The sequence below is a fragment of the Oxyura jamaicensis genome, chromosome 1, assembly GCF_011077185.1.
Source record: "Oxyura jamaicensis isolate SHBP4307 breed ruddy duck chromosome 1, BPBGC_Ojam_1.0, whole genome shotgun sequence".
In the NCBI taxonomy this organism is placed as follows: domain Eukaryota; kingdom Metazoa; phylum Chordata; class Aves; order Anseriformes; family Anatidae; genus Oxyura; species Oxyura jamaicensis.
In genome coordinates, this window is record NC_048893.1 from 149,691,522 (window position 1) to 149,716,018 (window position 24,497).

Sequence of the window (24,497 nt, forward strand, 5' to 3'; positions counted from 1 at the left end):
GGAAATGATTCTGTGGCTTGATACTCCGTGACCAGTCCCAGAACAATTTTCTTCTGGGGTTTCCTAATTCATAATTAAAAACTTATATTTTGGTTTTGACTGTAAAAGTGGCAATTTCATCTTGACAAAATTAGGCACTCTTTTGGGCTGATGTGTTGGGGTTGTATGCCTGATTGAGCTTCGCGTCACGATCGGTATGATGTTGATGGCATTCCTAAGTTAAGTGATACCACTAAAATCGTGGTTTTTTTTCCTCCCATCTCCCTCCCTGCTGTGTCTCCCGAAATCAAACTCCTGTATTATATTCAGGATGTATAGTTGCAGAGTCATTTAAACGTAGTTTTCTTCTGAAGAGGTATTTTGAATAGACAGTATATATTTTTTCTTTAATTGCTTTCATAAGCCAACAAATACCTTGTTTATGGGCAGTATTTATGTGTGGAATCATTCCTTCTTAGTGGACAAGAGCAGATCTGAGGGTAATAAATACTTGGAATTGCAGAGGCTTCAGGCTGTCGTGTGTGTTCATTCTGGATTAATATAATTCTGTAGAAAGTAAGACTTGAATCAGGAGTATTCTGGGAGTGCTTGTACTCATATTCTCTTTCAAGTTGTGTCATTAGGCACCTTTTCACCTTTTAAGTGACATTTGCGGTGTCTTGTCAGATGATAAGGGTGTAAGATGATAAGGGTGTAAGTCAGGTGTAAGTCTCCCCTCAAATAATGGGGTTGCTGCAGATCCAAAAACTCGTTCTTTCTTCTTTTTCTCAATTAGTATTAATGCAACGGAAGTTTCCAAGTGCTTCAATTACCGCGATTTACTCAGCCATTGGTCACAATGGTGGGAATTTCCACCAGAGCCACCACTTTCTGGCATTTACAACAGCAGGGCGTGCTAGGCGTGATGTTCGCAGTGTCCGTGGGTGACTGATCTGAGCAAGTACAAGCAAGGGAGAGGCATTGTTAATAAAGTTCTTCTTCGAGGCTCTTCCTTAGCTGTCTTTCACTCGGCGTTTAAAATACGTTCTGGATGTCAGTGCCGTGTCTGCTGGTGATATCTGCTCTTTTCATTGTGTGCTGAAGGCACGGGGAGATTTTCCAGTTGCAGCAATCTTCTTTTAAACAGTGTGATGGATGGGAGGGAGGAGTACAGCTTCTGAAAGCTCTCAGCTATGGGATTAAAATGCTATGTTATTAAAAATTCAGAATGAGCTTGAGAAACTGTTTAAATTAGAATTCATGTTTATTTAAAATTTATTCTTTCTGAATGCTTGTAGAACAAACAAAAAAACAGGTTATGGTTAGGCAACTGTTAATTTTGGCATTGAACTCCTACCGATGTACATCAAGTTGTTTTCTGAATGATAATCTGAATGGACAATACCATGACATTAAGGTTTGACTTTTTTTGCAGGGGACACTGAACCCAGCAGATGACATTAGTTCACTGGGAATTTGGCAGCATGTCTTGGAGGTCCATGTTATTGATAAAGAACTAAAAGTTTCGTACTCTGAATCCCAGACAAATGCAGTTTCCTTGAAAGCAGGGGGAAAGGGGGTTGTACAGGGGATGAGGAATGCTGTTATGATAGGCAACTCCTCCCCTAACCCTGCTTAAAACCTCTTCCAATCTTGTAGAAAACAGAGTTTATAAGGGAGTTGGACCGTGAAACAGATGTGAGTATTCGTAAGGCCACTGTGGTGCATGCTGTATGGGTTGGTCTTCATTTCTGTTCAGTAACTGAAGGGTTTGAGAGATGCAAGGTTTTAGAGCACCCCTGTCCCCCATCCTTTGGTTATAACCCACCTAAGTTTCATGGCGGAATTTATGGCATCCTGGCTCCGTCTTATTTCGGTTTCCCACCAACTACAGGAAATGATCTTGTGTATTGTATCAGCTATTCATATACATGGTATGTATCTGTATGTCGTGGAAAGCAAAAACGGATACCAGCTTCTGAGAAAGGCAAAATGCTGAGTAGCAAAACTTGAGGCTTCTCTTTCCTGTTATCAGTTGTTCCTGATGCTGTGAAACCATTTAAGCATACGATTTTGTTTCGTTGTGGATTTTTGTTTCCTTTATTTCTATTTTTATTTTAATATAAAAATATTTTGGTGTATTTTTAGCTTGTCTTTGAAGTTCTGACTTGGATGCAAACAATTTAGCAGTGTTATCAGCTGAATGGGGTCAGACTGTGGGCCCACCTGGTCCAGTGTTTTGGCTTTGGTGGTGGTTAGGAATAACAATAACGGAATGAATAAGCTTTCACAAAAGGAGATGAGAAATAAGAACCGGGATGCGGTGCAGAAAAGACTCCTGTTAAAGCTGTGGCTTAGGTCGGAATGGTTATAAAGTGAGAAGTGCGTACGTGATGTAACTAACTTGAATTTCAGTAACATTTTCTATTGAGCTATGGTGTTGGTTAGTTAAGGTGAGAATTAGAGATTCATAAAAACAGCTGATACTGCTGGTTTCTCCAGGGTTGTTCTTGACTGTTGGTGATTGAGATGTGGCCTTAGCATTTGAAAAGAAAGACCAAGCCTGCATGCTGGTAAAATGTGCTGCTGGTACAACATTTAAAGGCACCCATTGTACGTGAAAGGGTTAGCTACTACTGAAGAACTGTGTGACCTTCGGGATTTGACTTACTGAACAAACCAGCATGAAGTGCAGGGTGTCAGAAGTGTGAATTACTACTAAGAGCCTCTGCAAGAGGCTGGGTGCCCGTGAGTTGGAAATGTGGGGGACCGAGGAGAGGTGAGCTTAAGCCATGAGGCCAGGCTGAACAAATCTGATCTTGGAATATTTTGGTACTCACTTTATTCTATAGCAGTGGGCAATGCTGATTACTGAGCAGAGTACCTAGAAGAGTTCACCTTAAGTGCAAGATATTTTTCTGGCTAATGAAGGTCAGAAGGAATGAATCCGACGTGGAAAAAGTACAGAGAGGTCACTGTAATTATGGTGAGAACGACGGCACTGCTCATGGTGAGAAGTGAAGGGCTTTGTTCTGCGCGGTTAAACAAGCCAGAGGCTGAGAAGGGATGGTTGTGGTCAGTGTTCAGAAGTGTGAGAAGCCATCCAAGCAGAAACCAAACCACCACTAACCATGCTTGTAATATTAGTAGGAAAATGCTATAAGCTCAGTGAAAGCTTGCAAAGAGTCAGCAAGAGAGTAGTGACAGCACCTATGGAAAGCATTTTTCTCTATATTCAGCCATATTTATATGAGAATATTTATAGAGAGAATATTTATAAAGCTATTTGAATATTTTGGCTCTGTTGGGAGTCTCTGCAGAAACAAAACAAAAGTTGGCGAGAATCCTTTCCAGATGTTATCTTGGAAAAATGAATGGGAATTGGCCGCTCGTGTAATTGCAAATTCAAGCAGTTCATTATGTATCTGGAGGCCTGATCTGGCCATTTCTGAAATAGAGCAGATCATTAAGGAGAGCCCAACTGGTAGTTTTCCATAAACACAGGCTGCCAGTAGTTTAAGGCTCTGACTTCAAACACCTAGTCTCCTGGGAAGAAAATTTGGACCTTCTCTCACGGCAAGAGAGCTTCTTTTTGAACAGCTCCTACCTCCTGTGGCTCAGAACAAGGTTCAGGAATGGTAAATTTAAGTTTTAAAACTAAGAAATGCATTTACCAAAGTTCTGATTTTTGGAAGGTATGTTCATATTCTTTCCAATGTATATATTTATTTTTATACATTCCCTCCAATATATCTATATATTTATTGCTATATGTAGTAATAAAATTTTTTGCAAGGAACTTGGAGAAGGATCCTAGTGTAATACAACATAGTTCTTGTTGTATTAATACCAGATAATATCGAACCATTCATTTTTCAAGATGGCCATAAGATTTTGATCATAAAAAACTCAGACAGGACCAATTCTTCCCAGCTTCTCAGAACTTCCAAATGCACTGCCTGCAAAAATTAGTGGCTTTATCTCTGAACTCAGACAGACACAACTATTTCTGGTCCTCAAAATACCTAATTCAGCTGTGAAACTTGCCTGGCTCATAGCTTTGGGCAAACTAAAACATCTTCTGGGTGATCTGCCTCTTGGGGCTGCAAGGTTTCATTATGTAACCTTTGAGATAGGAGAGCAGAAATAGAAGCATAGGAGGGAGATGCTTGATAAGCTAAACTTAATTGTTGAAGAGAAAATGTTGGCTCAGCACTTGTCTGTAGTAATTTAGAAACTTATGCTAAATTACCCCTGCTTATGCTTCTGCAGAGTTTGTCCAAGCAGTATGAATTGTTTAGCTTAATGCTTATTTAGACGTTACTGTATTTGTCTAGTAAGAGCCTTCTCCTCTACCAATAATATATTTTCACTTTGGTTAACACGAACCTCATCCTTTTAAGAACAATAGCAAGCCTTTTCAGGTGTCTGTTTCTTAAGAGGAAGAGTCTAAGTAATGCCACTCTATTTTCCTGCGCATCACGACTGTTCCCTCTAGGTATGATTTATCCAGTGTATTTGTAACCTAAGTATTTTTAGTAGCTATAAAGACTCCTCGCTGGTAGATCAGGAAGGCACGCAGTGGAACTCAGCATCTATGCACTACAAGTGTGAAGCTGGAGAACAGCCGTAGCTAACAATACTTGATGGTGGAGAAAAACCAGCTGTGGCAGAACGGTTCACATCGGTCTTGCCTTTTTTTGGGGGTGATGTGTTTAGGTAGGAGCTCGTAGTCCTCACACAACTCTCTTTGAGATAGCTGGGAGCAGAATGTGTTTTAGGAGTGAATGAGTTCGTTCAACTGAGAGAAGAAAAAAATAAATCCCGCTCCAGGAAAAGCTTGGGGTCAAGAATACAGAGGAATTACAGCAGTTTGTGCAGGTGAACCTTAGGAGGAGAAAGTTGAAGAGAATTGCTTCCCACAACAAACAAAAGGAAATAGCCAGTGCACTGAAGAGTGGGAACAGAATCCTTACAGAAGGAGATGTGTGAAAAATTCAAAGATAGAGGTCCCTGCATCCTGGGAAGGGAGCAATTTAAAGAGGAAGGGACAGCAGAAAGGATGACTTTCTTTGGTAATGATATTTGACCGACCTTAGTTTTAACAGAAACCAAATCTTTGTAAGGATCTTTCATTCTCAGTGCAGTTTATTGCCTGAGAAAACGAAACTGAGTTAATACTATTTTCTCATGCCAGATAAGATAAATCCCTGTCATAGGGACTATGATAAGTTTGTGCTTTATATACAGGGGAGCATAAATATTGCAATAGGTGCATATAAAGGGTGTAGGAAGAACACATTAATTATGGAGGTGGGAAAAAAAGAGTACCTGGATAAATTGGAACATGTAGAATTTTTAAGGTGCTTGCTGCCTTTAAAAACATCGCATTTCATTTTAATGTTACAAATGCTTAGTAATTTTTCTCTTATTTTTTAACAGACTCTGAAGGCAGATCCAGAAGAACTGTTTACAAAACTGGAGAAAATTGGTAAGGGCTCTTTTGGTGAAGTTTTCAAAGGAATTGACAATCGGACTCAGAAAGTGGTTGCTATAAAAATTATTGATCTAGAAGAAGCGGAAGATGAAATAGAAGACATCCAACAAGAGATCACAGTGCTGAGTCAATGTGACAGTCCATATGTAACTAAATATTACGGATCCTATTTAAAGGTAAGATGCTCCCAGTTGATGGTGGTTTTGATTTTACCAGTAATTCTTTTCCAAGTTCTCCAGTCATGCCTATTTTCAAGGGCAAGGTTTCAAGCAGACCTCAGTTGAAGAAAGATCTATTTTTGTTCTTTCAATTTAAAAGAAAGAATGTGTTAGTATATTTTTGGACAGAACTTAATGGGAAAAAAGCATGTCTTGCCACTTCTGTACAAAAAGAATTCACTTAAATGACAACATCAATTTGTTAAGCTCTTTCTAAGTAATATGTGTAGATTTTCCTAATATTAGGAAAATGCAACTCCTTAAACATTGGTTATGTTCAGAAAACTATTACCTAAAACTGTATTTGAATAGTCAGAACATTAAAAACAATGCGGTGTCAGCTGTTCTGCAAAACTTGATTTTTTTTTAATCAAGATCTGCTGAGTAGCAAAGTATATGTTGCTTTTCTAAGGAGACTGAACCAGCCTTGATCTGAATGTTTTAAAAATCAAAAAAGTTAATCTATGAACTCATTAGCAAACGGCACATTAGCCAGCCATAAGTGAAGGTAATAGAAGGGTTTTCCATTAACTGCTTTTTGGATCTGCTTCCCTTCCATTATCCCTGAGATTTCCTGAGAAATCTAGATTTCAGGATTTCAGGGTTCAATTCTGAGTTTGCCAAATATTTTTTTTTTTTTTTTTTTGGGGGGGGGGTGGGGAGGGGGAGCTGTTTTTAATTGGCTGGATAGAATGGTTCACTTTCACTACCTCTAGCAGATAGTGAAAATACCTGGAAGCTTTTGGTACTACTTTATTTCTGTGGTCAGACTTTGTGTCCCATATCTGGGCAGCTCTTTGTTGTTTTAACAGATGACAAGCTGGTTAAGAGACTCTTGAAAGGGTTTGAAATTGAGTAGGCAGAAAATACTACTAAATTAAATTCCCGTCTGCTTTTGCTTTTGTGGAAACATTCTACTTCATCAGCAAAGATGAAGTTCTGGAATTGGGACCCCTTTTTACCTCTGGATTTCTGAGATTACCAGTTGGTTTGCAAGGAAAAAAGGACTGTTTATCTGAATCCAGGAGATGCGTAACTGAAGGGGCAGACAGTTTGTCCTTTTGTCCTTGTGCTCTGAACCTGTTTGCTTGGACAATTCATCGCTGAAGGCATTGTAAATGGTTTCAGACCCAATAACCTGTCAGCAGCACTGTACTTAGGTTATTTATGATTTAGGTCTTAGAGGCATCACGTTGTGGTTTAACCCTGGTAGGCAGCTTAGCACCACGCAGCTGCGCGCTCACTTCCCACCGGTGGTGTGGGGAGAAGAATCAGAAAGGTAAGGGTGTGAAAACTTGTGGACTGAGATAAGGACAGTTTAACAGGTAAGGCAAAACCGTGTGCGCAAGCAAAGCCAAACAAGGAAAACGTTCACTACTTCCATCAACAGGCAGGTGCTCAGCCACTTCCAGGAAAGCTCATCATGCATAATGGTTCTATGAAAAGACTCCAAACGTCCCCCCTTTCTCCTCCTTTACTCCAGATTTATTGCTGAGCATGACACCACACGGACATCCCTCTGGCCAGCCTGGGCCAGCTGTCCTGGCTGTGTCCCCTCCCAGCTCCTGGTGCACCCCCAGCCCCCTCACGGGCAGGGCAGCGTGAGAAGCAGAAGAGTCCTTGACTCTGTGCAAGCACTGCTCTGCCACAACTATAACATCGGTGTGCTGTCACCATTTTCATCATAACAACACCATACAAGCTACCAGGGAAAAAAAACTATCTATCCTAACCAAAACCAGGATACATCAGGAGGCACGTGGTTGAGTACAGTCAGTTAAGTGTGTTTTTCATCATAGCTTTTATTACTTCTTTTGAAATTTATCGGTCCAGGTCTAGTAGTGAAGTATGACTTGTAAATCCAAATTCTGCCTTTCTTACTTATTTATTGCCTTCTGGGCTGTATCCCTGCTTCAAATCTTTTCCTTCTACAGGAGAAACGGGAAGATCTTACAGGATAAGTGAAACAGAATGCAAGAAAAATAGTTCAAAGTTTGATGGGATGCTACTTAATAGTTTTAACAAAGTACAGCGTGGCAAAGAGAATCCAGTGTCCAGTTTTGAACTGAGCAAATGTCAAAAATTCGTGAAGATAGCAAAAGCAATAGTTGCCACACTAAGTGAAGAGAAGGGGAGACCGAAAGGCTTGGCAGCTTGAATGGGTTTTGTGGAAGGAGGCATCATTGGTGATGTTTGTGCCGATGCGATGAAATCTTGCAAAGGAAACGTTACGCAGTTGCATTAGCTGTTTAAAGTAAGAGTCGGATCTATTATTGGGTAGCAATGATGTGTCATCGCTAATATAGATATGCTTAAGAAAGAACATATTAATGTTTAAATGAGTTGGTTAATACTCTTGGCTGGGAATCTAGGTTTATTTGCTTCAGGTCTCTGTTGCCTGTGCAAGCTGCGATTGCCATATTTAGGGAAAGGTCTGACCATCTTTTAATTCCATCAATATCCATGAGGTTTTAGCACTAATTACAAGAAAGAGATTAGTTTTTTCCTCACAGAATGCTATTCTTTGAAGTGATCAAGCAGGAAAACATAAGAGCTTAGGGTATGTTGCCTGCCACCTCAGCAATTGTTATTCTTTAAAGCCTGTGATGTGTGATGAGAACTGGCCATGTGTCTGGTGGATCGTGGACAAAAAGAGGAGCTTTTTATAGAGAAATGTTAAATTGATTTTCTGTGAATTATATTTGACAGGCAAATAATGATTCCAATAACAATTACGCTCTTATCTTTCTCTCTCTCTCTCCCTCTCATTTTCTTTATTCTTCACGCTCCAGATCAGTCTTTGTTTCCTCAGGTTTCTTACACATCCTTTTGTGAGCTGAAGAGGTGTCTTTTATTACATAATATATTTTTTTTTTTTTCCCCCCCAAGTATTCCTATGTCAATTGTTAAGTAGGAATAAGGAGCTTTTATGAGAACTTTCTGGTATTTATATTGTTTCAACAAGTTTGAAGAGAGCAGAAAAGAAGTATTTCTGTCCCATCTGGGACTCTGCAGACCTGATGATGAATAATTCATGTCCCTTTGTAGGGAAAGCTTGTGGAACTGCAGAAGACCTGTTCTGACATCCTTTACAATGTTTGACAGATTTTAAGATGCATTCTGTATTTTCAGCGAAGGTGGTTAATGGGCAATACCATGAAAACTTGTATTTCTGAAGATTCTCCAGGCATGTTTAGGTAGCTTTTCTTTTGTTTTTAAACATCTGAATCATAAATCCTTTTTGTATTGTTCTTCATTCTCTGTTACTCCACGCCTGCTTCAGTTAAGCTACATGATTATACATGCTAGTGTCTTAGTGAAGTTTTAGAAGGCTTGTATAATACTGATGTACGCGCCTGAGGCCTCTTACTGTTGTCACGATGTTCGTGAGAATAGCTCGTCAAGCTTTTGGTGTCTACTGAACAACATAGATGTGGAGGTACAACTAAAAATGGGTGTTACCTTTAATGAGTTCATGACAGTCGCTGTGTCCTGGAAATACTTGATTCTAAAAATGATTTTTAGCTACGCTTTTCAGAGCAGTGTGATGTACCTTGCAAAATTTTCTTACTTTTTTTTTAAATATATATTCTGAGTTCATCTTTTCAGATGTGTATTTGTTTTATAGCTTTTTTATATGTATATATCCAGAGAATAAGCCATATCTGTATGTATGAAGTATTACAACTTTAACATGGAAAGTAAGTCTTAAAAAACAGCTTTCTGCTTGCATGGAGCAAGTCTTCTGTTCTCTCTAGATTTTGTTGTTCGAGGCTTGTGTCTAATTGCTGAGTTTGTTTAAATAGAACTATAAGCAGTAACGAAGTGGGTGATGAATAGAAGTTAATTTGAGGAACATCTCTGTCAGAAACACCAACGTTTGTATACAAAACAGGAATGCAAGTACTCCTTTCTAAGGCCACATTTTAAAATACATGTTCATGTTCCCATTCTTTTAGCACAAAGGGTTTTTGTCTGCCATAGGAGGTCATAATTAACTAGATGGTTGCTCTTGGAGCATACCACAGCAGCATGGTGTATATGGGTGCATATATCCAGGGGGACTGACTCCATATCTGCCACGGTGTGTTAAAAACCTGTATCTATGTTCCTTTATGAAGTAGACTTAATGAAATGGGCAATGACTCCGTTCCCTCTGCTGTGAGGACCATATCTGTTCTTTAATCTCTTCCAAATGAAAGGTTCATCTGCTCTGTCTGTGATCTGATTAAATGCTCCATACAGAGGAGTATAGCTCTTTCTAGATCTGTACAAAACTAATTTATGAAACCTGGCTGGGTCTGTTGCTTTCTGTAGATTTTAGGTAACAGCATCCACTGCTTCCTTTGTAATGGAATAAGGATTCTCTGTGTTTCTTATCAATCTTTTGATTTTTTATTTTAAAATTATCTCAAGTTTTTTACCGTCTCACCTGAGCTTTGCTGTGCTATATCTTTTTAAGAGTATTGCTATGTTATTTATTCCAAACCTTTTTCTCTCTAGGAGCCTGTCAGCTCTGCTTTCTGCATCTTCCTCTGCTTTTCCAATTTTTCAAGAGCTTAGATTTGGTTCTGTTGTGGTTTAACCCAGCTGGCAGCTAAACACCACACAGCCGTTCGCTCACCCTCCCCCTGTCCTCTCTGGGATGGGGGAGAGAAACGGGAAAGTGAAGCCTGTGGGTTGAGATAAAGACAGTTTATTAAGACAGGAAAATAATAATAATAATAGTGTGTACAAAACAAGTGATGCACAATGCAATTGCTCACCATCAGCTGACCGTTGCCCAGCCCAACCCCGAGCAGCCGGCCCCCCACCCCGGCTAGCCACCCCTATATATTGTTCAGCATGACGTCAGATGGTATGGAATACCCCTTGGGCCAGGTTGGGTCAGCTGTCCTGGGTCTGTCCCCTCCCAGCTCCTGCTGCACCCCCAGCCTGCCCGCTGGCAGGACAGAGCGAGGAGCTGAAAAGTCCTTGGCATAGTGTAAGCATTGCTCTGCAGCAATTAAAACATCAGCATGTTATCAGCACTCTTCTCATCCTAATCCAAAACACAGCACCCTACCAGCTGCTAGGAGGAAAAATAACTCTGTCCTAACTGAAACCAGGACAGGTTCTAAAGTTTTTCCTCGTGTCCTGTTCAGTCCAAGCTGTTGGGAATCTGTTTTGATTCCACGATGGAGATGCCTCTCTGAATTTTCTTCAGTTGTGTTAGTAACATTAATTGCTGCTTTATTATGATTTCATAATATTTTCATATTTCTTTTATATTGTATTATTACATAGAAATACATGGGTATTAGTTTATGTTATTTTGTCCTTATATGATTGAAGAATAAAGTTTTGGATAATCTTAGCCTTTCTTTTTGTATATATCTATGTTACTCAAAGCCAAGCTTAATATATGTGTGTGGATAAAAACTGAGATGTACATGTTCATCTATGCATATGTACCTATATAACGTGTCTGTATATATGCATCTATATATAGTCTTTAAGTCCCTGTCGTAGACCTCTACAGATGAATGTAATGATAGAGCAAATGATCACCAAGTAGTTTCAGCATCCAATATAAACAGATACTAGTGATAGCAAACCAATATTTAACTAGTTCTATAATATGTATTTAGAAAAAAGTCTCCAGGCTCATGGTTTTCTCATCCTTGGGATGTATTTTTCTGGCACCCTTTGTAGCTTTGGAGATGCCTTCTTTTGAACTGTTTAAACTTGATCCAGTGAGAACCAGACTTCTGGTTTATTTCTTCCTTCTTTTACCTGGAAAACTCCCCGTTCTGTAGAACTATTTTAAGAATGATGAAAAAAGAAATCTATAAAAAGAACTGACAATGGTAAGAGTCTTAAAGGATAGCTGCTGATAATTTCTGTTTTAGTTTATACCTGTATCAGTAGTTATTTCTATGTCTTGTTACACTACAATTACTGCTCTAAAATCAAGCTGTCATTCATACATACTGCAAGAAAACAGAAAGTAGCTTCTGGTTAACTTTTATGAATGACACGATACAGCCTTGAAATAAAATGTGCCACTTCTATGAAGTTTGGTTAACTGGGCTCTGTAGAACAACATGTTCAGGTAAATGAAGTCTAGAAACAAATATTTTTGAAAAACAGTGATTCTGAAAGTAAGGTATAGTTTATTTTAGGCAGTCAGAGGAACGTGAGGTCAGTGAGTAGTGCTGTGGCTGAGCCAAAATAAATCACGTATTGGCTAGGGCCTCGGTGTAGATGGCATCAGTGAGGCCATTCCTGAAATAGCAATGGCCAGTTTGCAGCAGAGCTGGAATGCGTTCAATGAAGAGCTTCAGGAACAGTTTGAGGTCTGGAAAGCCTGTATTCCAGGGAAAGGCTGAAGTTCAGCCTTGATTTTTATCCAAGAGAAGGGTAGGAAGTGGCTTATCTGTACGCATGGAAGCTTTTCCTTGTTGACGTGCTGATAAGTCAGTGGTTTCTTAATCGTTTGTACCGAAATAGGACAGGATGCCATGGGTGAATGGCCAAGCTAAGCAAACTACATCTAGAAATGGCATGTACTTTTTAAAAGGGGAGATAGCTTTAAATGTATATACAGTAGATTTTATGGCACTTGCAGTTGTTTTTAAATCAGTACTTGCTGAACTTAAGCTGAAGCTTGCATACTTCAGGAAACTCGAGGGTGTTATGGTGCTTATGTTGAATACTCTTGCCATGGATATTTACGTAATGTAATTTTGAATGCGAGTGTTTATGTGTGACTTTAACGTGTTTTAGGTCAGCATCCTTTTGCTTTACAGCTTTAACTGGCTTGCTTTAACATTTATGAGCATTTCTGAACTGATGTGACCCTACGTGAGTGTGTTAGGAACAAAATGAGGCACGACTCTACGTGAGGCAGTTCCTGCACAGGTATGCTTACTTTCCTTCCAAAGCCCCTCGTAAACCCCCAGGTTCTCTCCTGGCAGAGGAGTTGAACAGGTGTCTGTCCTCACTTGTCCACTGTCAATGAGAAAATGCTATCTGTCTGGACAGCCCTGATAGAGGTAGAAGGGAGTTCCTGGAACAGTTCTGCTAGTCTTTCAGGTCTGGGTGGAGTACTGATTTAAAGAACATGCTGAAAGCTTCCATTAACACAGCCCATAACAGTCATAAATAAGACAAAAGCAAGAGTCTCTGGAAGAACCCATACATTCTGTCTGTTTCTAGCACAGGTGGTTTTGCTCTGAGGTCCTGTTTTCATAATGAAAATAATTTGGTCCCCTAATTTCAGAGATGATTACCTTGAAAGTCTGAACCTTTGCCTATAGTCTTTACTACTTGTGTGTTTGCCTGTAGCCTTTTGTTTGTGCTCTTTAATGAGAAAGGAGTTGCTCATTTGCATTGTCTTTATTCAAAGATACTATTTCTATTTGCGACTCAAAAATTTTTGTTCCACTACTTCTAGCAGTCCAAGAGATTCTTATTTCTGGAATCTAATGTAGATTGTTATTTTTTTTCTGAATCGGTGGAAAAAAATCTATCTAGTAAATGGTGACTTCAAGAATTTTCCTGTTTTATCAGCGTAATCATTTCTGAACTGCTACTCTTTTATGGGTAAATAATTCTTACTAGACTGGCCTATTGAGATTGGGAAGCATCACTAGTATATCTGAAGGCAAACTGAAAATTTGTAGTAACTGTATTTCATGTTGTCCAACAGTTAGGTACTTAACCATGTTGTTTTAAATCAAAATTTAGAAAGCTCAATGTACAGTATTGTCTCTTGGAAGTCGTGTGTTGTGCTTGTTGTGATAACCCTTGAATGCTCCGTAATTTCACATTTTGATACCTATTTTTAGGCTGGTCTCACAGCTGGTTGCTGCTGAAATAAGCAGCAACAGCATCTTGTTCCTCATCCTGCTTTCAGGGTCTTGCCACTTGGCTTGTGTTGGATGTGTTGACTGCAGAATGACTTCGTTCGTGTGGGGAAACTACTTTTGCAGTGACTTCCTCCCACCCCTTCCAAAATCACCTCTTCTGGACTAGCCAGACAGGTGTTCTGGGTCCGGGGTAAAAAAGGTGGAGGGGGTGAGCCCAGAAATTGGGAGGCTAAGGGAGTGAGGGACCACTCTTTCTGGTAACAGGCTTTGTTGCTTGTTGAGGCTGTAACAGGAAGCCTCATGTTTAGTTTGTCCATGCAGATCAGGATGACATAGCAGTGGTTTTTAAGCGTATAATGTAGCTTGTCATATGTCCTTTTGTGGTGTGTGGTAACTGCTGGCCTGTGAGATATCTGAAAAGGGAATGTCAGTATGGCATCTAGGTGCGAGCTTTGTTTGTCTGCTGCTGAAAGGGGAAGTCCAGCCTTGCCTTGTGACTCGCCGCTTCCTCGCCCTAGCACCAGGACCTTTTCACACTTTGAGTGAAGAGGTTCAGCTCAGTGAGTAGGCAAAACATTTATTTATTTATTTATTTTAAAGCAGGGGGTAGGGGAGGAGTTTACACTGTTTTACGGAAGCACACTGCCACATTGTTATTTATGAAACCTTTTTAATCAGCCAGCAGTAATGCTGGTGTGTGTGTTGCCCAAAGAGCACTGGCAGATGACCACCCGTCTATATTGCTCTTACGTTCTTGGGTGCCTCTAGAATGTTTGCCATGTTGATTATAAACCTCTCTCCACCATAATCTTGTGCTCTTACATAGTTGTTATGTTTGTGTCTTATCTTCAGCGTTAACATTAGGCAGTTTTTATTGCTCAGTAAAATTTTTTTACTTCAATATGTTTGGGCATTTGTACAGTTCTTCAGGCCAAATGAAGCTTAGGTCTTCAGGTGGTTTGAATGGAGGCAGTTGTGTAAAAGGAAAAATGTCACATTCTTTCCATGTGTAAGGGAATAACATCATGGCATGTTACAGAGCAAGTTAATAACAGTATTAAAATGCTTGAATGTATAGCTTTCAGAAACTGTTATTTGAAAAGTCGGTTAGAAACTCAGAAATACTGAGCTTCTAAAGGACAGTTCCACAGTGAATAAGTAGGTTTGTGCTGTGCTAGTTCTGATTAAAAGAACTGCGATGTTTTAGGAACCAGTGTTTTCAACTAAGTTCTTAAGGTTTGTTTCTCTTTCTATTTTTTCCCACTTTTTTTTTCCACTATACTAAGAAATTCTTAAGATACTACGTAACGACAGTTGGGGAAAAAAGGGTCATTTGGAGATTCGGAGGCTTTATCCTGCTCTTCTTTCTTTAACAGCTCCTTGAAACAGCAATTTGTATGAAGGAAATGAAAACATGGGGAGGAAGGCAAAATGGAAATGAAGGGTATGAATAGAAGGTGGTTTTAGAAGTAATTAGAGGCCAAAGGAAGTGTGTTGTTTAAGAGAGAAAGTGGAAGTTACGTGTTTTACAGGGACTGGGGAAATGAGCTTGGCAGAAGTCTGGGTTGAAGATCCTGGCCAATTTTAGGGCTGATAAATACAACTTCATCAGTAGTGAAGAGTCTGGAAGAAGGACTGGCCTATGAATATTCTGTAAAAGGAACAGTGGGGTTTAGTAATAACGTGAATGCATGAGTGAAAAGGAAAAGAGAAATAAAGACTTACAGGCTACAGAGCAGGAATGCAAAAGATCCGGAGAGCTGTATTCACAAGTGGTAGAAAGGATTAAATTGATGGGCAGATTGATATTTCCACAAAGGAGAAGAAAACTTGAGTTGTACCTTTCATTTGGAATTTAATTTGATGTAATGGTAAGCAGGAACAGATGGAAGCATTAGAAAAACTGTTCTTTGGACAACGGAGGTGAAGGGGTTCTTGTGCCTCGTTTTTTTCTGTTGGGAGTTTGTTTCTGGCCTAGACCAGGTAGTAATTTGTAAAAGCTGAGTGTAACTGATAGCAGCTTTTCCAGTGAAATAAGTGTGCATGTAGGGTGGCATTTTGGTGTATTATTATGTTTACTAGTTCTCTTTATTAATTGGATGTAAAGTTCACTTGATTTGCTTTTGTTATAATGCTGTTTGCCTGAAGGAATGAATTATGTAAATTAATGTTGACTTACTTTTGCTTTCAGTTTCTTATTTTGGGACTTTGTAGAGTATTAATAATCATTTGATGGTCTTCTCTGTAAAATTCAGCTCCATATAGATTATGATTTGATCATGGATTTCACTTTTGTCCAGTAGAGGTAAATAAAAGAAATGTTGGGGTTATCGTAGAAGCACATCACTTACTCATTGATCTTTGGGAAAAGATCTGCCACAGATTGGAGTTATTTCTTTCCCATCAAGTACGGACGGGGTAGGTGTGGTTATGAAGTAGTTATCTGGCTGGTGGACAGGGAGGAAGTGAATGACTATTGTCAGCCACACTAGGGGATAAAAAAGCTTAACTGTTAAAAGTGTACTGGGTGTAAGCGACAAGCTTTTTCATCTGCCACGCCCATTTTTGAGAAGAGGAAAACTGGCTGTAGATGAGTGGGAAATTGAAGAGTATGGTCTCCTGCACACTTAGTGTTCATAGAACCATAGAATCATAGAATGGCTTGGGTTGGAAGGGACCTTAAAGATCACCTAATTCCAACCCCCCTGATGTGGGCAGAGACACCTCCCACCAGACCAGGCTGCCCAAAGCCCCATCCAGCCTGGCCTTGAGCACCTCCTTGAACACCTGTGAACACCTCCACATCCACAGCTTCTATGGGCCGCCTGTGCCAGTGCCTCACTGCCCTCACAGTGAAGAACTTCTTCCAAAATATCTCACCTAAATGTACCTTCTTTGAGTTTAAAACCATTTCCCCTTGTTTTGTCACCATCTTTCTGTGTAAAAAGTCACCCTCCATCTTTTTATAAGCCCCCATTAAGTATTGAAAGTCTGCAGTTACATCTCTCCAGAGCCTTCTTATCTCCAGGCTGAACATCCCCAGCTCCCTCAGCCTGTCTCCATAGGAGAGGTGCTCCAGCCTCTGACCATCCTTGCGGCCCTCCTCTGGGCTTGCTCTCACAGCCCCACGTCCTTTTTGTGCTGGGACCCCCAGCCCTGGACACAGCACTCCAGGTGGGGCCTCACCAGGGCAGAGCAGAGGGGCACAGTCCCCTCCCTCCCCTGCTGGCCACCCCTCTGGTGGTGCACCCAGGACGCAGTTGGCCTGCTGGGCTGCAGGCACACACGGCTGGCTTGGGAGGAGCTTTTCATCCACCAGCACCCCCAAGTCCTTCTCTGCAGGGCTGCTCTCAGTGAGCTCTTCTCCCAGGCTGTGCTCAGCTCTGGGATTGCGCAGCGTTCCATAGAAGCGGCTACCCACTGCTTTAGAAAGTGAAGTGTGTGCAGTTCTGTACTTGTATAAGTTTTTGTGCTTATTAGCTACGAACCGGTTTTGCAGCCACCACAAAAATTGTGTGTCTGTTTGCTTTGACTGTAACATAGTTTGGGTTTGGTATGAACTAAGATTGCCCATTAGCTTGGAGCTTTAGGAAATCATGTGCTTAGTATGACAAGCCCAGGCTTGTGACAGCTGGGCTGTAAGGATTCTTTTCTGTGGTGGAAGGGCATGTCCCCAGGAAACACGCCAAGGAGCCTGAGAATATGGACACTGTTAGGGATGACTCAGGCTAAGGGAAACACAGAGCTCATGGCTCTAGCATGTCGGGATGCTAACACAAGTCTGCTAAATCTAAATGTGCAAAAGGAATGTTTTATCAGTGCGACAGAACTTTCATATTTTATTTTATTCTTTCTGTAGCAAGTGGCTCTGCAAGCTGTTAAACTTGTGTACAGCAAAAAGAGTGCATTTCAGGATCAATTGTGTACTGCTGTGGTAACTGCAAGAGATAATGGTTGAAGAGCGACTGCTGCATTAGATTGTAGGATGCATTGACTATGTCTAGAAATAAAATTCTCTTTTCCTTGGGCTCTGAACAAGGCAGGAATTCCAGTGTGTTGGAAAATGATTCCACAGGCACTATATAGCGTTTTTATACCTATATACATGCATAATACTGTCCACAGAGGATACTGTTCTGCTTAGTCTGACAAATCATATTGCCTGTGTTTTTCATGGAGTACAGAGTGTCCAACAATTCTTCTTTCTCCTTAGTCTCTGTTCCGCGTTGGCTACCTGGCAGATGCATTTTTTTTCCTTTGTGGTTGAACGTTAGATGGCTGACAAACCTTGATTAAAGGACATAAATGCGCCACATGCAAAACCACAATGATTTCTTTGATTGCAGGGACCTTTTGGCCAGCTTGCATAAGGACTTGTGTTTAGAAGAGAACCTTTGGGCTCATCTGTATCTCCCTCCCCTCAAAGGGATGGCAGCCCGAGGACAGCTAGCATTCATCCTGACGCCAAGAGACTTCAAAGGAGGTAAGCGCCTCAGAAATGCTCCCCAGACAAAATACACTCATCAGCCCTGCACCCCAGCGTGGTAATATTCTTCAGTACAGCATTACCATCTCCTAAAGGTTTTTGTTCATGACTCCTTCGTGAAAATCTTTTGAGAACTCCCTGAGGCCTCATCAGCTGGTTGCAGCCCCATTAAGATTCATGAAGATACGCATCTCTGTCAGTAACCCTTGTCCATTTGTGCCCTCAGTGTAAGGCAAAAAGAAACTTTATACTTCCTGGGTTTGTACTCAGACATATGCTCCCCTCCATCCCTTGTTCTGTCTTCGTATTTTGGATGAGATTCAAAACCTGAGCTTTTCTCAATTCATGATCCTTAAAGATAAAGCTGGGGGGAGGAGGGGGACAAACACCAGATGCTTGCTCCACACGGTTTTAAAAGAAAAATATATTTTTTTTAAAAATGGATCTCCAAATGATTAATTTCATACCCAGATATTTCCACCTAACTCTTTGTGTGTTTAGATTTCTAGAGAGCTTTACCCGAGGAAAGTTCCGTAGAAACAAAATGCTGCATTTCATTCTTCTATGAAATAGACCTTTTGGATTATATTTTTTTGTCAGAAATGCCACCTAAACATAGCACAGCTGTCTTTCTTTTATCTTTTTATATCTGTATACAATTCTAAATGCCTGTAGAATTATTATTTAGTAGGAAGATGAATTGAAAATGAACAGTTGTTTATCTTGGAATCAGAACTGTAAACACAATAATCCCATGTTAGCTGTTAGCTTTTTATTTATTTTTTTTTTTTATAAAAGCAAACTTTTTTTAAGAACTTCTTTACTGAAAGGGTTGTTAGACACTGGAACGGGCTGCCCAGGGAAGTGGTGGAGTCACCATCCCTGGAGGTCTTTAAAAGACGTTTAGATGTAGAGCTTAGGGATATGGTTCAGTGGGGACTGTTAGTGTTAGGTCAGAGGTTGGACTTGATGATCTTGAGGTCTCTTCCAACCTAGAAAATTCTGTGATTCTGTGATTTTCAGGGGTGACTTCTGCTCCATACTCCATTAGATCATTCATAGGCAAGCTGAGCTATAGATCTTGCTTTTCTTGTTCTTATTCCAGTAAACATTGCGTGAAACCCACTAACCCTCTAGCAATGTGGCTGGAAATATGAGAAAGAACTTTCTTGCCAATTTTTTTTTTCTTATGAGAATATTTGTGAGTAGAGTAGACCATTAGTAAAAGTGAATTATGTATTTGCTCAGCAGATTTTGTCTAGGGGTGTGGATTTGGAGAGCATAGTTGACATTCAGACGTTTTAAGATGTATCTGTTCTAATGTCCTGTATGACTGCAGGTACCCCGTGTACCAATTTTTTTTACTTCTATGATTTGGGAATATTTTTTAGCTGTTAGTCTGACTTCTTTAAGCCTAGGCAAGAGCTTTCTGGCTATGCAGAGTACTTCTAATAATTGCCACCCAGCTGGCTTTCTTACTGGTCTGTAGTGTATAAATACAAAGGTTTGTAGATTGTACCTTAAGTATGTTAAGGTCATCCTATAAAATAATAACCCATCTAATTCTCTTCCAAAGATATGTAAGTGTAGATTTACCTATGGATTTTATGAACAACTTGCAGCTCCTTCAGACTTAAAATGTTTATATGTCTGGCAAAGTTGACAGATTAAATTAGCTTGGTTTTTGTTTATGTTCAACAATTGTTTGATGTTTTTTCTTTTTTTATTTTCTTTTATTTTTTTCTAAATTCTGAGGTTTTCTGTTGCAGTAATCAGCTTTCATAGTTTCATTGAAAAAAAGTTATTTGGAATCTTTTACGTTTCATATGTAAATATAGGGGTCAACTGTAGGATGTTTTTCTTAATATGTAGTCTTTCCACAACGTGTTATTGCTATTCCCCTTCTGGTATTCAAAGAGGCAAAATACTCTTTTTTTTTTTTTTTTTTTTTTAAAATAAATTAAATTAAATAAAATAAACTTACACAATTTTTTTTTTTTTTTTTCCTGGGAGTTATTCTAGCACATTTTTTTCTCAGCAAGGTATTACTGAAAGTGCAGAAATGAGCAGTACCACACTGCAGCTAGTGTAAATGTTATCAAGTTCATCAAGTTCATGCTGTTCCTGTAAGACAAGCTAAAGAGAATCACAAATATAGTTTTATTAATGGGTTACCCTCTCCTGGGAGTGGATGAGAAAGAAACAAAGGCATTTTTTTTGTTTTCTTCATTTGAGTAACTTTCTAGAGTCACTGGAAGATGTTACTTTATTTTTTATTAGGGTTAAGAATGGCTACACTGCTTTCTAGTTGTTGGTGGATATTCATTACAATAAAACAAGAGACCTAGCTATATGTGGGAGGTGTTATGTTATTTGGAGGCTCTGGAATTCATGAAACACTTAAATCCCTCTCAAAGGCAAATCTAGTTATTCCTTGGTCATTTTTTTTACTGGAAGAAACTGATGTTCAGAGCAATGTTTTTTTTCTCTTTGGAGCCTGTCAATTGATAATAATATTCAGTCATTAGTGTAACAAGAATAATAAACTTTATCTGTGGTCTTCAGTAATATACCAGATTATCTACTTCAGCATGACTAGATTTTTGCTTCTGCTTTCTTGATGAATAACTATCTTGATCTGTACTTCATGACATCTGCCTTTGCTCTTCTTATACTTCAAAACTCCAAAGCAGGGGATACAAATTTCCAAGATTAAAGATGGCCAATTCATTGTGGCTGTTGGTGTTTCAGTTGGTGTTCCGTTTCTTCACCTTTCTGAGAATACTGGCAGTCCTTGAAGACACTGTTCTCTGCATGGACCATTAGTTGTGACAGGATGGTGAGGAGAAAAGTGGAGGGAGAGGACAATTTATCTAGAGAGTGTTCTTTGTGGCTAAGGCAATCCGTGTGACTTCAGCCTTGTTCTCTCATGAAATAGTGTCTTTTGTTCTTCAAAGCCAACCATTTTTTTTTTTTCCATGCCATGTCATTTTCAGGTATCAGTGTCTTTAAGTAATATAGATGGTGGGTTTTGGTTGTTCTTTCTCTTTTTTTTTTTTTTTAATGGAATCTAAAGTCATAAACAAATAACATCCCTCTTGACAACATGGTACACCAATCTATACAAGCTTGTAATGTAGTAGGTGGGAAATAGATGGAAGAACATTATTAGATGAATAACTTGTCAGGGGAAATTTTAGTGAAGGATTCAGTGAATGATGAAAGTCACTAAGCTTGTTAGGAGGCTTTGGAATGACAGTGGAATTCCTTATTCCTTGTAATAAGGCTAGAGAGCTTTTTGCTTATCAGATATGCAAGAAAAACAGCAGTACTTACTGAGATGGTGTTTAAGAACAAACTATACTGTCTTAGAAAGGTGATGTGAATAGGTGTTGAAAGATTTTTGTCTGGTTTTGTCCCCTGTGAAGACATTTCCAAAAGCTCGTTAAAAACGTTATAGCCCTTGATAGCTGTTGTACAGCCACAGGAGCTAGATACGGAGTGGTAGAATCGATTTGTCCATTTCCAGGGGGGAGAGCTTGATTATTTACTACTTAACTGAATTGGGTGTCCATGGTATTCACCTTTGGAGAAGCTGCAGTGTAAATAACTTTCTTTTGTGATCAGTGAATTCTATCCGTTGTCACATCCCTTTCATCTGTCAAAAAAGTTATTAAATGACATTGAGCAATCTAACTGGCACGTGGAAGTGCTGTTTGAAGGTTAACAGTGCGTTCCTTACCTTCTCTGTCCCAGGATCATGTTCTGGAAAGAATGGCATGAAAGCAGATGTTGCACTTTGCACGGTTAACATACGGTACCACTGGATCTAGTTGTGATTAGGTTTAAATTGAACCAGTAATATATAAAGGTAATATTTATAACTAGTCTAGATATGACAGAAATTGAGGCCCTGAGGTGGAGCTGCATGTATTTGTTGCCAAAACCATGCATTTGATGAATAGTGTTGATATCTTTACGTATGTGCCGATAAAGAACTTGCTTTTTGACAAATGGTACCTGTTCTAGCACTCATCTGTGGCTCCAGACACTGAACAGTCATCTAACAACTAGACAGGTTGCAAATCCTGATGAGTTTCAAGGATCTAATGGAGATACTTCATGTTATAGGTGCCTTCTCTCTAACAGCATAGAAGACTAATTTTCTTGTATGTATATTCTTTTTTTCTAAAAATTGTATGCTCTTGGGGAAAGGCATGTAAAATATTTTGGAGGTCTTGATACTTCTTGATAGATGTTTACAGATCTGAGAGGATGGCAACACTTGTTTGTGAAATGGTTTTAGCTTGTCTAAGAGAAGCAAGTGCCACAATTAGGTAAATACCATTTCCTGGTAGTGTCTCAATGCATCATTTATGGCATCCTATTTTTGTTTCTGATTGATCGGTACCTTATCTCTGCATATAAACTCACAGATGTCCATTTGAGTTAACAAGGTAATGAGGATTTGTATGCCAGAGTGTGCCCATTCTTCATGCTGCATAACAAGGCAGGGTCTGGCTACTGTGACCTGATGTTCAGTAGGGATGGGGAACAAATAAAAAGATGCCTGAAGTTGAACTTGATGATTATGAGGAAATAAGATGTACTTGTTTGGTTAATCATCTCTTCCTCTTTTTATGGAGGGTGTTGGAGTGCCAGGTGTTTAGAGATACGTTTTAGACGAGTAGTTTTTGTACTTCTGTATGTTTGGTTGCAGAGCTTGTTTTGGGGCTGGACCTTTGCTGGGGGGCACTGAGAGAGCATCTTTGGCATTATGTGATTGTGCCACCTGGTGGTATAGTTGAGCATGGGCTTCAGATGCATGGTTAAAAACGCACGTGTGATGACTAAAATCCTTTCCTTCCAAAACCCAGGAGTTCAAGGATAAGGTAGATTAAAATAGGTGCATAAAATGAGATCCGTGATCACCGATCATGTTTTCTAAGTCGTGCATCTAAGAAATAGTATTTCTGTTTGATACAGCTGTCAGGCTGCGGTGTTTTTAAAAGAGAAGTTAGCAAAAGACATCTCCACGGGGAGTGGTAACAACGTGTAGCAGGAATGTGATGTAGAGAGGCTATCCTGTTGTATTGGTTGTGTATGTCAAGGTGCTTTTAATCTGGTTCCTTACGCTGGAGAATCAGTATGAAAATCAACACTATATTTCAGTACTGGTATAAATTTAAGTATCTCTTTCTGGCCTGTACAACTTAGGCAGGTATACAAGTTAAACTGATTTATTATTATTATTATTATTATTATTAAACAAAATATCACACATCACATTGTGCGATTTGTAACTGGTTTGTATTTTCCAGATTAATTGAGGTCCTGATCAGGTTATTTTGATACCCTCTGTCTTTGGATTAGTAGAAAAACCTACAGTATCAAATGATAGTAAAGCTTTTAGTATATAGATCAATTTAACCTAGTTCTTATTTTGATTAGCAGATCTGTTGTGCTATTTCAGTCAAGTATGTAACTTATAGTTTGTTATTCCTTCTGACTTGTGATCACTGACATGTTAAAATATTTGCAAATACAGATTCTGAGTGGAATTTGCAGATCGTTTGTCTCCAAAACAAGCCTTCAGTAAAAGGGTTTCACATTTATTTATTAAGTACCTTTTATTCTGCTGCCAATTATGCCCCATGAATTTAAGGTGGGAAATATTCTTACAGTAGGTGGGAGGATTTTGTTTCACTTAAAAACAGATGGGCTCACGGTTGTACAACTGTTTTCAAAGTCCATTAATTGACTTCCTTGTTCTAAGACTTCTGGCTAAATTCTGAAGTGCTGTAGTATATATAGGTCAGCTGGTGCTTCAAGTTCTTCTGGTCCTTCCTGTTCACGATGCTGTATTATCTTATTCTCTGCAACCCTTCTTTCTCTCAAGAAAGGTGACTTAGATATATTTTCATCATTATATACTTTGGTTTGATTGCTTTAGGTTGCGGTGATTTTATCCTGCTGGGCAGCTGAGCTCCACCACAACTTCTCTCTCACTCCCCCTCCTCAGAGGGAAGGGGGGAGAAAATAAGATGAAAAGGGCTCAAGGGTTGAGATTAGGACAGGGCAATCACTCAACAATTGTCATCATGGGCAAAACAGTCTCAGCAGAGTGAGGTTAATAAAATTTATTGCCTATTACTAACAAGCTAGAGAATTGAGAAAGAAAACAAAAACCACCTTCCCTCATTCACTCTCTCCTTCCTTCTCCCCCCGAGCAGCACAGGGGAGCAGGGAATGGGGGTTGTGGTCAGTCTCTAGCACTTAATCTCCGCCTCTCCTTCATGGCCACTCTGCCCCTGCTCCCTGTGGGGTCCCTCCCATGGGATGCCGTCCTTCCCAAACTGATCCCGTGTTGTCTTCCCACAGGCAGCAGCTCTCCAAGCACTGCTCCCACACGGCTCCGTCCCACGGGGTCCATCCCCCAGGAGCAAACTGCTCCAGCATGGGTC

At 39.7% G+C, this 24,497-nt stretch overlaps 1 protein-coding gene across 1 annotated transcript in view; it reads left to right on the forward strand.

Annotated features, from left to right (window-relative positions):
• STK24 (serine/threonine kinase 24) overlaps positions 1–24,497 on the forward strand; it is a 54,827-nt gene that overhangs the window by 6,133 nt on the left and 24,197 nt on the right. The window contains exon 2 of the mRNA XM_035318958.1: positions 5,422–5,652. Within this exon, the coding sequence (XP_035174849.1) occupies positions 5,422–5,652 (231 nt within the window). The remainder of the gene's footprint in view (positions 1–5,421; positions 5,653–24,497) is intronic.